The sequence below is a fragment of the Heloderma suspectum genome, chromosome 7 (genome assembly GCF_057233095.1).
Source record: "Heloderma suspectum isolate Gila_16-S chromosome 7, 16-S_ref, whole genome shotgun sequence".
NCBI classification, from domain to species: Eukaryota; Metazoa; Chordata; class Lepidosauria; order Squamata; family Helodermatidae; genus Heloderma; species Heloderma suspectum.
Genome location: NC_139464.1, coordinates 15,091,281 through 15,106,012, shown reverse-complemented (window position 1 = coordinate 15,106,012; position 14,732 = coordinate 15,091,281). Strand labels below are relative to the sequence as shown.

Sequence of the window (14,732 nt, the reverse complement as noted above, 5' to 3'; positions counted from 1 at the left end):
TACTCTGCCTGCTAATTCAGTGGCTCTCAAAATGTGGGGCAGGCTTCCCTTAGGCACAGGGAACCTGGTGAAGGGATGTGAAGTTCCAAGCAGGAGTAGGATCCTAAAACAGGTGGTGCATTCCTTGTCCTCCAGCCAAGACATGTGGATTGAATGCCCCTGACAGAGGTCCCTCACTGATCCACATTGGACTTGAGCATTAATGCCCCATCTTCTCAACAGGATTTGGAAGAAGGGAGCCCAGAAACAGCTGCTTATTTTTTCCTATGATGAGTCCCTGTGCAAGAGTTGGAAGGAGTTCAGGGAAAACCTCTTCTGTACTGCTTTTAAGATGTATGGGGTTATTATTCCAATCCACAGATCTTTGCACGTACCAGAAGGCATCATGCTCATAACTGGGTATAAGGATCTCTGCAGAGTCACCTGTAGAACTTAATTGGTACTGGGTTGGTAGCAGGGGAAGCCCAGAAGATAATATCTGTTTGAAAGGGGGGCCTGACTTCAATATGTTTGAGGAACACTGTCCTAATTACCTGGCTGTGCCCATAAGTCTTTATGCAATGTACATTTGCTGTTTTATCCTTTTAAAAAAAAAAGTTGTAAGGAAGTACTGTGATGGTTTGGTTGTTCTTTGTTTTTTTTTTTTGAAATATTAATTTTGGGAAATGCCGTGTATGATGCTTTAGAATCTAAAGTGTGGCCAGCTAATATGTTTAATGTGTTCTTTTCCTTGGTTTGTCTGTGTTACTTTTTATTGTACTTATAAATTACCTAGGTGCAGTTAGTAACAGATTAGGGAATGTGTTTTAATCTTCTGCCTTTTTATTGCATAGAAGTGTTGCTTCCTTAAAAGGGTACATCTTTATGTTGGACTAATTTTGCCAGCAAAAAGGATGCTTGCTGTTAATGCCTGTTGATGTTGATCGATATAAAAGAGATATTTTAACATATGGTCTGTATACAAATAAATGGCTCTTCTTGGCTGTTGAGCTTAGAGAAAAAGAGAAAAGGATTTGACAAAGCAAGACCTAGTTTTGGAAAGTATTCTAATATTACTGAGTGTCTGAGATAGACGCATACACACGCTATATATAACGGTCATGTTCAGATGATCATATCTCAACTTAGTAGGCAAAGATATGAATGAGCCTTGTGCCCCATCTCACATCTGCTTCACTTCTTCCTTCTCATGAGCCAAAAAACAGACCAGGAAGTCTTCAATTAACTATAGTTTTCCATTTCATCAGAACTGGGAAGCTATGGTTTATGGCTTTTAAACAAGCCAAGATATGAATGCATGGTTTGAGGTTGGCTTGATAGGTTGCCTTGCTGTTGAAGCCATTAACTGTAGTTTCCTGGTTCTGATTAAATGGGAAGCTATAGTTAACTGAAGACTGCACTGAGGAGCAAAGTGGCTGTGTGCAAGGACTATGGGATGGGTGGGGGTGACAAAGTTTGTTCATATCTGGGCTTATTAAGGTGAGATACAATTGTCCAAATGCTGTTGCTACATACATACAGGCGCACGCATGTGCACACACACACACAGCAAATGTGATGTGTCATATACATCTAATGTGGCGGGAGATCTGATCGACATGGCTATAAATCTTGCACACATAATTTTAGCTTCCTAGTCTTTTAGCTTGGTTTTTTTAATCTTTTAAATCTCTGCATTGCTGTTAGGTTTTATTCTGGTTGTACGGTTATATTGTGCTTTTAAGCTTTCATATTTTATATTGTTTTATGCTGTGCTTTGTGGTTTTAATTTTTGTGAACCACCCAGAGAGCTTCGGCTATTGGGCGGCATAGAAATACATACATACATACATAAAGCTTAAATCCCATTAATCTCAATGGGATTTCAATAGGCTAACAGCATAATTTGCAGATGGTGGGTAGAAGCCAGAGGGACCATAGTGCAGACAGAATGCAATTCTTTCTGCCCACATGTGTGTGTGTGGGGGTGTACTTTCTGCTGATTCCTTCCCTTCATCTGCAGCTCCTCAGTGTCACATTCCATGCCATTCCCAAAGACCCCTGATCCTTTTCATGTGCTGTAGCCGGAAGGAGGTGTGGGAAAGCCCCATTCCACAGAGTCCTGCTTGCAATTTGTTAGAGCCAAGCTTCTGAAAGTAGTTCCATGAGCCCAAGGGGCCTTCAGACATTTTTCCTTGAAGAGCAGATTGTCCTGTACTGCATGACAAAAACTCAAGGAGTTTCAAAAGTGGATCTTAAATCGCTGTTCCAAGAAAGACAGCAAAAAAAATGTCCACTAGTACAAGCATAAGCCTAAACAGTTCTGAGGAACCCAGTCTATGTCTTTACCAAATAGAACATAGCAATGGAGAAAATGATGTGTTGTCTTTCTAAATCTATTTTTGGTGTATATGAGTTTAAGAAGCAGCAGCAGCAGCAAAGATTAGCTGTCAACAGAGATTGTGTATAGGGGATTAGGAGTTTAGCATTAGAGTCTCCTTATGCGATTTTCAAAGCACTGTGCTGATGCAAGTTCAGAGTCTTAAGTTGTGAATTGTGCTATTTTTGGCAACTAGCAGAATAATCTAACTAATAAACACATTGGTAGCTGCTTTTCTAAGTGAACACTTTGGTGATTACCCTAATATATATGTGGAGGAAATTGACAAGATGGGAACTCCTTTATTTTTTAAAAAGTTGTTGAATATAAGCTTTGATCTACCCTTAAATGTTTAAGGCTCTAAAAATAAACTGAAAATCATTCATTCCATTTAAATAAAGAGGAACAGTGTAGTAAAATATCATTTTAATGTGCTCCTCATTCACATTGTAGTGCTGTATTTGTCATCTCATTTATTGTACGTCACTAATAGCTCATTCATATGCTGCTAGGTTGTCTGTTCATTTTGCTTTTCTACCTTCTCGTTTCTTTTTAGTCACTTTCTGAAATCTTCCATCTCTTCTCTACTGTTTCCCTCCACAGCACTTTCCCCACAGGGACCTAGGATTTTCCTGTTTCCCAGTTCCCCAACACTATCTTGTGGTTCCCCACAGCTTAAACAGCCCTGTCTCCTTCTCTCTGGGTCTAGCCCTAGCCCTCTTCACTCTAGCCATGTCAACCCAGTTCTGAGGAAAAGTGTTTCTTTCACTGAAGAGCTGCTTCTGGCTACTTCTGGTAGGATCAATCTTAAATCGCCTTGCTGGTTTTTAGTAGTCTTTGCAGTGGCACTCATGATTTCTCTGCAAACACCTCCCCCCTCGCCCCAACTCTGAAAACTGCTGGCTACATGACAGTTACAAAATTCTACTCTCTAAATGGGTTTTTCAACCTAACTTGATTTTTTTTCTTTAAAGTTTAGTAACCATTTAAAAGGAAAGTCATCATTTTTATAACGTAGCTTTTTCTCCTCTTCCCTCCAAAAATGTCATCAAACATTAGTAAGAATTGGCCTGGTTTTTCATCAGTAGGTGGTGAAAACCGTCATTCATTTTCTGCCATTTGTAAATGTTCCTCTGTTTCAATTGGAACGAACCCTTCTTCTTCCTCTCCAGGTCATACGTATTACTCTGACCATCATGTGGCCATCAGCCATATTTGTTTCCTGTACTGTCTCTGCAGTTTTAAATATTCTGAATGTTTGCAGTATGCACATCTGTGTTGCCTGTTCTTCCACTAGATTGCTTTGCTAAATGCAAACTTCGTTGGTGTTTGTTGTCTATAGTTAGTGTTTTGGTTGTCCCCTTTTTGAGAGAAATATGTTTCATCTCCACAAACAGCCTTCTTTCCATTTCTGTCTCTATTCTTAGTATTGTATAGTCCCTTGTAAGATAGATTTGATTGCAAAACATAAAATTAGATTGATTTCATATTACAGAAAGGGACTATATAGATGCTAATATTTGTTTCCTTATCCAAAAGCAGCTAAAAATATTTCCTTAAATAAGTTTTTTTTATCCTTATACTACGATGTGGCAGTTTTAAACAGGTGGGAATGACTAGTGGCATGTAGACTACCAGCATAGGTTGAACCACTTGTAAGTCAGTTTCCATTTGCATTGTTTGCATTTGTGAACTTGCAAGCGTTCACAGATTTTCAGCCATATTTCAGATGTTTGTACAAAAGTAATAATTTGTGAAATACCTTAAAATTAGATGAGATGATAAAATTCTGAGTTTCTTTATACTTGCTCTATTTTTAATCCATTAGACTATTGCCTAACATAGGATGATTATTAGTATCTTCATCAATATCTAAAATTGTAAGGGTTATGGCTGTCCATATGTATTTGAGATATTAAGTGTGCCTGTGATGTTCTGTCTTATAAACACCCTTGTGCTTATGTGCAAGTCCTGTTTGTTTCATTGAGGCTTGCCCAGAAGCAGTTTCTGGTGGATTGCATCCTATGAGAGAGAACACACATTTCTTCTTTGGAATTGTAATGATTTTGCCGAGACTGATCTGTGTCGGTATAAGGAAAACCAGGCAGCATTGAAACAGTCCTTGAGCAAATATACCCCATAAAGATACCCGAGCCTTTTGAATGAGGGGGTTGGATTAGGGACATATGAAGTTGCCTTATGCTGGCTGTGTTCACATCTAAAGATAAGCCAAAATTTCTAGCTTATTAAACCACATTGTAAACAAGCAGCATGCTCATGCATGCAGCCCATTTGCTCCTGTTTGCTCTGCTCTTTACACAAGCAGGTAAACAAACCAGGTAGGGATAGCATGACTTCTGAACCTGGGATTATGGTTTATTGCACCCAAACAAACTAGGCTTGGTGTGAAGCTGATTTATGATCCTGGTTTGCTTGGACACAAGAGATCATAATTCTGGGATGAGATGTCACACTAAGCTATCCCTGCCTGCTTTGTTTACCCACTGGTTTATGGTTTAATAACTCAGAATTCATGGCTTATTATTGGGTGGGAACGCAGCCACTGAATCAGGTCATTGGTCCATTTAGCTCAGTATTGCCTACACTGACTTGCAGTGGCTGTCCAGGATTTCAGACCAGAATCTTTCCCTATTCTATCTAGAGATGCCAGGGATTGAACCTTGGATCTTCTGCATGTAAAGCATGTGCTCTACCACTAAGCTGCACCCTTACTAGTTATTTTAAATGACATTATTATGGAAACATTGATACAGAATGTCCCTAAAGTCTTTGATACTTTAGCCCAGGGGTGGGCAACATGCAGGCTGCATGTAGTTCCTGAAACCCCTGGTGTGGCCCCCACACCCCGAGGAAAAACATGATGTCTGTAGCGCTAAAAAGATCAACTTTAGCTTGCATACATGCTAAATTTAACCTCTTTGGCACGCCAGAGTGCTTCAGGCACCATTTTCCCCCAATTCTTTTTTTAAAAATCATGTTTGGGTTTGCCTGGCAGACTGTGGTCTGCAGGGGTGGGGGATGTTTTAGGAGGTGAAAATGACCCCCAGACCTCCAACGTTGCCCACCCCTGCTTTAGGCCTTAAAAACCAATACTTTATACTTTATAAACACAAAATATCTGTGGTTACAGGTGTGTGTGTTTTTACAGGTACATAAACTAATTTAATTATCATATAGTGCAAATTTGTAGGGGTCTTCTATAAACCAATGTCATAATATACAAGGATTCGACTTCTCAGACTACTAGTTGTGTTAGTCTCTTGCAGCTGCAAAAACAACAGAGTCTTTTGTCACCTTAAATGTTATCACATTTATGGTATAAACTTTTGTGGACTACACAAAAGCCTGCTTCATTAGACTGCTGTTGTGGAGCAAAATGTTTTGAGTGCTCTAAAATGAACTAACTTTTAAAAATGGACGTACATAAATAATTTGAATAACGTCAGGAGTGTCCATATTGGACTCAGTAGCATAATCTTTAGCCAGTGGTACACTGAAGCTTACATCTAATATGATTGTTTTTAATGAACCCACAATTCATCCTACCCCGACTGAAATTTTTACTATGATTGATGGCCTGTTTCTGCAAGTTAGGCTCAGAAGCCTGTTAGTTGAAGTTCCCAATATTATCCATGAGAGAATTCTACCAGATTTCTACCTGATACGTTACTGGAGACATTTCAGTGTTATAATTCTTAACAAAAAAAAAACCAAACACCCAGCATGACTCTAAAGAGAATTATTAAAAATGACATTTTGTTTCTCCTTTGAAATCACATATTTACATACATTGAAAAAAATTCAACAGATATCTCAGACTAGGTCAAAATGATGTATATATTTTGAACACAGTTAATCTACCTTAAACCTTCTAAAGTATTTGTTTAAAAGCGAGAAGGATAAATATCAAGGTTTAAATATCAAACCATATTTAAATCTTGCAACCCACAGTGCTTTATTCCAACCTACACCAAATCCCTTTAAACTTTTCTGTACATGTTGACATTTAAAAGTCTTTCTACAGTATTGGATAAATAAAAAGACATATTAGGTTCTCTGCAACTAGAAAAAAGCTGAAGCATCCTATCTTTTCCCCAGCAAATATATGTCATTCGTATAAAGGTAAATTATTTTAGCTTTCTGATTCTTGTGAGTTTAGGCTTTTATAATTCAGACTACATTTGCAGTAGTCAAACATGTGCCATGTTTTTAAGTAAAATGTTAGTATACATATATATCATTCAATTGTTTGATTTAGCTGTTACTTATATGCCGATATCCTTTAGGAATGGGCAGTGGGAGTGCTGGAAAAGAAGGGGGGCCATTAAAAGCTCTGTTAAGACAACAAACTCAGTCGGCTCTGGAGCAAAGGGTAAGAAAACCATGATAATTCTGTTTTATACTTGAGTGTCTGACAGTGCAATCCTCTACATGTCTACTCAGAAGTAAGTCCCATTGCATTTGATAGTGCTTACTTCCTCGTAAATCAGTATAGGATTGTAGCTTAAATTAGTCACTTTGGAAACTTTATTTTATCAGCTGCTTAATATTTCCTTTTTCATTAAACAACTGTTATCTCCCTACTTTGACCCTGAACTGTATGGGATGTAATCTTTGTTCTACTTCAGATGGGTGAATTAAATGCACATCCAGATCATGTACAAATCTAGTATGTGTCTATGTTCGTTCTTTCTCAAAATTGGATGAGCAAGCACTGTTTAGTATCCCTTTTTACTTAATCAGACTCTAGTTAGCCTTAAAGTTATCTGCGCAGGATGTTAAAAGCTAAATCTTCGTTCGGGAGCAGTGTCAAAGCAGAGACAACCTCCCTCCACACACCTTAAGCTCATATCGTTAACTAGATATGAACTTGAACTATAACTTCATTCTGTTTACTGGATCTGAAACCAAACTGGGAACCTGGACCTAATTGATACTCTTTGTGAATTTCAGGTTTCTTCACTAAAGGCCTATTTTTACTTGGATTTAGAGGACTGTACCAAAAATTGTATGCTTGGAGCTATATATGTACACTCCATTAAAATGTGGAATAATTCTAAAATGAATAGCAACATTAAGATTGTATAAGTGGATGATTCTCTTTTCATTTCTTGTGTTACCCATTGCTAAGGGAGGATCGCCTCATAGGTTCTGTAGAAGGCGGGTATGTTCCAAATCCTTGTGTGACATTTTCTTTAAGCCCTCTCTTTGTGTTAACTTTATTTTGAGAACCTTTTCTAGCTTGGAGTTTTTATTTTAGGAATTTGGGGTTGTTTGTTTTTGGTAACATATTTTCACCAGATTTGTTTTCAAATCCTTCATATGCAAAATTAAAAATATTTCTCCTAAGATCATTTAGCAAATCCAGGTCCTCCAGCTTAACCAATAGTTCGCATGATTGTACATTTACTTTAGCTTTCATTTCATTTAAATAGCAGTTCATAGCTTGTTTTGTAGTGTTTAATTTGAAAATAAACTAACACACAAAAAAGTGTTTATCTTCTGCCCCTGTCCCTAGTGATTTAGATGTTTTGTTTTGGGGTATTGGTTCATTGTTTCAGTTGATATACTTAAAAAAATTGTTTTAAAAGTGTTTAATAGTTAATGTGTTCAAATAATGAACAGTCACTATAAAATGAGAATTTTTTAAATAAAGTCTAGCCTTAAAATGTTGCTTTAAAAACTTTAAATCTCCACACATAATAAATAAGCATACAATGTGTGATGGTATGTTTGGGTCTATGTGGTATTTGGAAATATTGTTGAACTTTACATCTGCTTCCATTTTCCTCTGTCAAATCAAACTCTTTGTTAGTCATCTATAGTGCAATACACCAACAACACTGCTGTGTCCACTGCATTGATTTCCATGAGTTATGCAGGAGAAGTGTTTTATTGCACCTATAGCCTGTACCAGTTTGGGGGGCTTATAGTATGAGCAAGTAATGTGGCTAGGACAGAGATAAAAAAAAATCTCTAGGGCTAATTCTGATGTTACTTTTCCTACTTGGAATATATCAAAGACATGTAGGGAAATGGCTGATGATACAGAGAATGGTTATTCTGAACTGAAGGTTCATCTAGTCCAAAATTCAGTTCTAAAATGCCCCCCTAGATGCCTGCAATAAGCTCTCAAGTGGGAAATAATACAATCAAAGTTTGCTAGTGCTCATGTACTAGTGCTCATTTTTTGAAATTTTGTTAGTGTGGTTTGAAGAGGAGCTGGAGGAAATAGGTTGAGCTGAGATGTTAAAGCACAGTCATGGGGGAATTTGGGGTGTCTCCCATGCAAATGTATTTTGCAATCTTTATTCTGTCTTTTTAATTGAAATTCAGGAAAGATAGATCCATAGTTATTAGTTATGAAACCAACTTCCACATTTGGAGACCATGTAACTCGTGAGTACCAGATACAAATGAAAATAAAATCCACTATCATAGGACAGGGTTATGTAGCAGTTAGAAATCACTGGTGAATAAGTAACATGAACTGGAATATCATAGAATAGTAATAGAATAGTAGGGGCCTACAAGGCCATCGAGTCCAACCTCCAAATGCCAAATTAGAGTTGGTCAATACATTGGCCCAGTTTGCACACAATGGATAAACCTCAGGTTCGTGTGCTCCCCTCTCCTCTTGTACAGTTGGAAAGAGGAGGTTGAAACTTTCCATTTTAGATTAACCATAGTTTAGGATTATGTCCAAACCCTAAACTGTGCCTAATATTGGCTGTGGTTAGTAATGAAAAGCCCAGCTTCATAAACTATGGTTTGAAATTGGCTTGTTTATTTTATTGATAGTATTTATTTATTACATTTCTGTACCGGCCAATATTTATTTATTTATTTATTTATTTCATTTCTATACCGCCCAATAGCCAATGCTCTCTGGGCTGTTCATAACAGTTAAAACCATAAAATACAGTAACATGACAAGATGCAAATGTTTAGTACAGGGGTGGCAGCCTCAGGCCTGGCAGCCAAATTTGGCCCTCCTGGGGTCCCAATCTGGCCCTCTGGGGGTTCCACGGATAGCCATGCCCGCTTCCCCTGACCCCACCACCTTTCCCCAAACCACTGATGGTTTTGTGACTTCCTGGCTTTGGTGCAGTTTTTCTACATTCTAAAAGGTTGAAATGCCTCCCCTAAGCCTTAGTTACAGGCATTAAGAGCTTTAATCTAAAATATCCTAGAATCTTTAGTATTTTTTGTAATTTTGGCCCTACCCCTTTTTGCCTTTGGCCCTTCCCACCACTGGACTGCAGCCCTTGAGGTCTTCTCTGAAATTGAATTTGGCCCTCAGACTGAAAGAGGTTCCTCACCCCTGCACTAAAGCATAGTTTAGTGTTATGCGCAAATGCATTCACTATAATGTTCAACTTGTAAAATGTTTTTGATACAGTTCTTGAAAAATTACAGTAATGTAGTCTTAAAATTACAAGAATTGGAGACTTCTTTTTTTAACTAGCCTTCTCATTTCTGATCTCTTATCCCCTTTTCCCACCTCGTTATAAAATCGCATAAGAAATCATGTGATAGAGATACTTAGGTTAAAACAACAACATACCCCTCTGCAAAATATTCTCAAATGCTGAAAATTCTACACTTTGAAGGTTTTGTGAAGTTTTTTGAAGTTTGTGCTTGGCTTCTTAATGGCTTCCCCACCCCCCCATCCCCAGGCCCGGTACTGATTTTATTATCTGAGGAAGAATTTTGATGCTATATAACTGAATCAGTAGATAATCCAGAATGTGAACTTTATGATATGTAATTAGGGGCATCTGTCACTTGTCATGTGTCATAGGAAGATGTGGTAGTGATTATTTTCTCCACTCCTTTGCACTTACCATTGGAACATTATGAAATAAGCCATTGTTGCATGAATTCCATTTATTTTTTGCACTGATGCTATAGAACTGGCAGATGGCAACCCATCTCCCTTCCCACCATACATATGCTATAAATTATTGTGGGCAGATTTGCATTATTATAAAAATACAAGCCACCCATTTTGGACCCTCCTCATTTGAAGACAAAAACCTAATCTTGCTGAAGTGGTATAGTAGAATTCCTGTTATCTGAATTTCTTAGGTTCAGTTTTATCTCCCAAGTAGTTCAGCCCTGTCCATGGCCAAACTATATTTTTAAAAAAATAAAGTTTCAGTTCTTTTATACTACCTTCTGAATTGTTTGTGTCTGTAGATGAGCAGTATCTGCCTTGGCCCTGTGATCAGACATAACTTCACTTCCACAGCAGTTTCTGTTTTCTGGTCATTGTTGGGATGATGAGGTTGCCTTCTTTTGCATCTGTCTGAACACTGGCCTGTGGTGTCTGAAAGGATGTTGCTCCTCCTCTACCTTTGTTTTGTATTTAGGCCCATGCCCAGCATCCCTTTCCTATTGCCTGTACTTTTCCTTGCCTCTGTATAGCTCTGGCCCTTTTACCTTCCTTTACCCTCTTTGTCTGGGAAGCAGATGTATATGAATCCAATTTAAGGTTGCAATGCAAATGTTAACTACAGCCTGTAATCTCCTAGTGGACCTAAGGAAATGGTGTTCACATTGTCCATGTTAACTACAGCCTGTAATCACCTAGTGGACCTAGGGAAATGGTATTCACATTGTCCAAATTTGATTTATTCCAATGTCTGAGTGTATCAGGCTGTGTTAGGAATCAATAATGGAAGCAAAATACTTTTAACTTGCCCATAGGACCAAGGATTATGGGTATAAGGGGGTGCTATTGTGCTCTTTGCCTTCCAAAAAAATACATCAGTGGCAGGAGACTCGTCAGAGAATGCTGTACAAGTCTTCTTGCAATAATATATTCTGACAAGATAGACTTAATATTAATTTACTCTGGCAGGCCACCTTGACAAGTGTTTCTGGATCTGCTTAGTGCAGGTGTGGGGAACCTCTTTCAGGCTGAGTGCCGAATTCCATTTCAGAGAAGCTCTCAGGGGCTGCATTCCAGTGATGGGCAGGCCAAAGACAAAAGGGGTGGGGATAAAAATACATAAAATTCCAGCATATTGTAGTTTAAAGCTCTTATCGCCAGTAACTCAGCCTAAGGAGAGTCATTTCAGCCTTTTAGAATGTGGGGAAAACACTGCACCAAAGCCAGGAAACCACCAAATGACCAGTGACTGGGGGGAAGGAGGTGGGGCCAGAGGAAGGGGAAGGGGGCATGGCCATCTGGGAAACTTTGGAAGGCTGGATTTGGCGCCTTGGAGGGATGGATTTGGCCCATGGTCCTCAGGTTCCCCACCCCTGGCTTAGTGGAACAAAGCAGTGTAGCACCCTAATCTCGTAGATACAGTGACATGACTCATAATCCTAATACTGCAAGGCACATCATTATATTGGTACTGCAGTAACATTAGGGTGCTGTTGCAGGTTGAAATACCAACACAGATGTTGAGATTATGATGCCTCTGTGATATGAGCTGACTAAAGTTAAGGGAAAACTTGAGGATGACTTTATTAGACCATAGATTCAATATTTGTACATATTTCCCACCACAAAGCAGAAAAAAGCTGTTCGGCATCCATTAAAACAGCCACTAGTGTTTTAATGGCTGTAGTATTGTGATTCTTTGGGATGCTATTTCTGCAGAAAAATTGCAAAGTCGTTGCACACCATGCTTTTCTTTATGAGGTGAAAATAAAGACTGTTTGCCCTTAACTGCTACAACAAAGATAGAGAATATATGATGCTAGGAGCCCAGTTCTATGAATGCTTACTAGGAAGTGAGTCCCACTGATTTCAGTGGAACCTACTTGCAGTTTGAACAATAATAATTAATAACACTGCCTTGAACTCCCTAGGAAAGGTAGTATGTAAGACTTCCAAGTAAATAGGGATAGGATCAGGGACTAGGTCACCTAATAATAATATATTTCTACAGTGTCTTTCTTCCCATTAGTGCACTCACTAGTAAATTTTATTGAGTCCAGAAGGATCTATCCTTGATGATCTTTAAGATTCTAGTGTCACAATATATAGTTAACATCCCTGTCCAGGAGCAGCATTATGAAGGGGGAAAGTAGTGTCTTAACTGCTTTTGAGATGTCTGCTAACCCCACAGCGTGTTGGGTCTGTGGATGGCATACATTTTGCTTGTTCAATGCATAGTGTGTAAATCTTAAGGGAGCATTTTGCCAACTTTTCTGCTTTGCTTGTGTTTCAAGAGATCCTTGCATGTTGATTGGCAAGTAAGAGATCAAGCTCATAAAGTCAACTGTAATTTCTTTTTTTCTTTTAATTGGAACAGGAATTTCCTTTTTTTACTTTGACGGCCTTTCCTTCAGGCTTCCTTCTCCATGTAGGCGGTGTTGTCAGCGCCCGCTCAGTGAAGCTCTTGGATCGTATCCACAATCCTGGTACGTTACAAGAATAAATCTTACTATGTCTTTGTTGTGACTTTGGCTCTCTGTATATTTATATTTATTGGAGGTAAGAGCTTGAAAAATGTTTCGCGGTTAAATAAACAACTTTTAGCAAGGCCTTTTTTTGCAACTGCTTCCTTGTAATACTTTTAGTGTCATTGAGCTATTTAATTCCAATGATACAGCACCAGAGTCATTTACAAAACTGTATGTTTTAAATTTTGTATCAAGATTCTGAAATTGTAAATCTTACTAGATCTTAAGACAAAGTGTTTAAGTGCAAACTTCTAAAATTTTCTTTATGGTAGTTCTTAAATCTTCAGCAGTTAGCTATAAAAGATTGTTCCACAACCTAAACTGACAAATGCAGCAAGTCTACTTCTTTCTTTAAAAAAATGATTTTAAATTGAGAAAAAATCCCTAAAATAGCCCAAGGTCACCCTAAAATATTATTTGAGAATGAGCAAAGAGACATTTTTGGAAGTGGGAAGTTCCTTTCCTCAGCCGGTTGGAGGCAGGAAGTTAAAAATGACCTTATTAGAGATGGTGGGTTCCCAACCCACAGTCAGTTCCTGCTAGGGAGACTGTGTTAGCGCTCTTCTTTCTGACCATTTTCCAATCTAATCCTTCTCCATCTGGGCTTTAGTTAAGATGGAAAACGGTATAGTTTCGTATTGCAGGTATCCCACTGATTAAAGACGAATTCAGAGAGTGACCAAAAGATGGGTTACTGTTGGGGATCTAGAGGGAAGAATTCCCTTGCCTACTTCCGTAGAGAAACATTCCACTCTGCTTTTTCTAGAATAGATTAAATGTATAGCCGTTTTGGTGGCATTGCCATCCCTCATCCAGGAGCTCATGCTGAGCTTTCTGCAGTAGCCTCAGCTATGCCACAGATTTCAATTTCTTTAGTTCTGTGCAACAGGGGCCGCAATCACCTCCTGCTGATTAGAGCAGTCCGGGGATCCTTGTGGAACTGGGAAATATGTATGTTTTGTACATCTTCAAGAAGGAGGAAGTGCCATTCGTGCCACAAATCCAATTGTAAATATAAAAGCAAAAGGAATGCTCTACCTCTAGCTTTCCATCCCCCGATTACTGTTTCTGCTCTAGGGAGTGCTACTGGAGGTTGGATAGTCAAGGGAAAGATACGACTGTGTGGACCTTTCCCTAATTCTAATGTTGCATGGCTCCCATGCATATAATAGGAGCAGTTCAAAACCCTTTCGCTTCCTCAGTAAAGAAGCCTCTGGCAGTGGGGTAGTGGGACAGCTCCTGTTGATACAGTGGGGTGATTCCAGATGAAGAGCTCCTAGAGCTACAAATCTAAAGTATGTTCTGCAGCTATTCTATCTTTTCCTCCTTAATGGGTATTTTCCTGGTAAGAAAAAACATTGCAGAAGCAGTGGGAAAACCTGTGAAGCTTATGAATTCAAGACAACTTTGTATGGATCCCCTGTTATATTGTGTAAATGAGGCAGTGTTATTGCACAATAAAAGCCTTATCTGGAAGCACCTGGGACTCCACATATGCCAAATGAAAGGGGTGATCTCTCTGGTTCCAGTACTACTGAACACATGAGTATCAAATGAGGTAGGTGCTTCCCCCAAGAGTACTTTGAGAAGCTTCTCAGTAATGTAGTGGAACCCAGGACAGTCCTTTTACTTCCCAGTTTCTTAGGATAACCAAAGTCTTGCCTAGTTCTACCCTGTCATTTCCTCATCTCTTTCTAGCCATGTTTTGACCAGTTGCTGATTCAAATGGAAATCTCCACTGGGTGCAAAAACAGCAAACAAACTGACAAGCCAGTTGTGCACTTTCCCTGATAACATCTCTGATCTTCTACTAGTCCCTGTGGTGGATGCTTCTGTGGTTGTCTTGTCTGCTTCCGTGGCAGTTTAAATTGATTGTGATGAGCCTCCTAACAAAGCAAATGTTAGAAGGAAGGAAGCTACCTCCATT

At 38.8% G+C, this 14,732-nt stretch overlaps 1 protein-coding gene across 10 annotated transcripts in view; it reads left to right on the top strand.

Moving 5' to 3' along the window:
• The window catches only part of C2CD5 (C2 calcium dependent domain containing 5), a 124,106-nt gene that overhangs the window by 39,944 nt on the left and 69,430 nt on the right, over window positions 1–14,732 (top strand). For 9 of the 10 annotated variants that reach the window (XR_014784232.1, XM_084809150.1, XM_084809151.1 and 6 more), the window contains exons 8-9: window positions 6,667–6,752; window positions 12,655–12,763. Coding sequence is in view for 9 of the 10 variants with exons in the window: in XM_084809150.1 (XP_084665276.1) it covers window positions 6,667–6,752; window positions 12,655–12,763 (195 nt within the window). In the remaining variant the exon portion in view is untranslated. Of the gene's footprint in view, window positions 1–2,962; window positions 3,155–6,666; window positions 6,753–7,511; window positions 7,545–12,654; window positions 12,764–14,732 lie in introns of all 10 variants that reach the window. The other variant, XM_084809158.1, reaches the window with a different exon arrangement.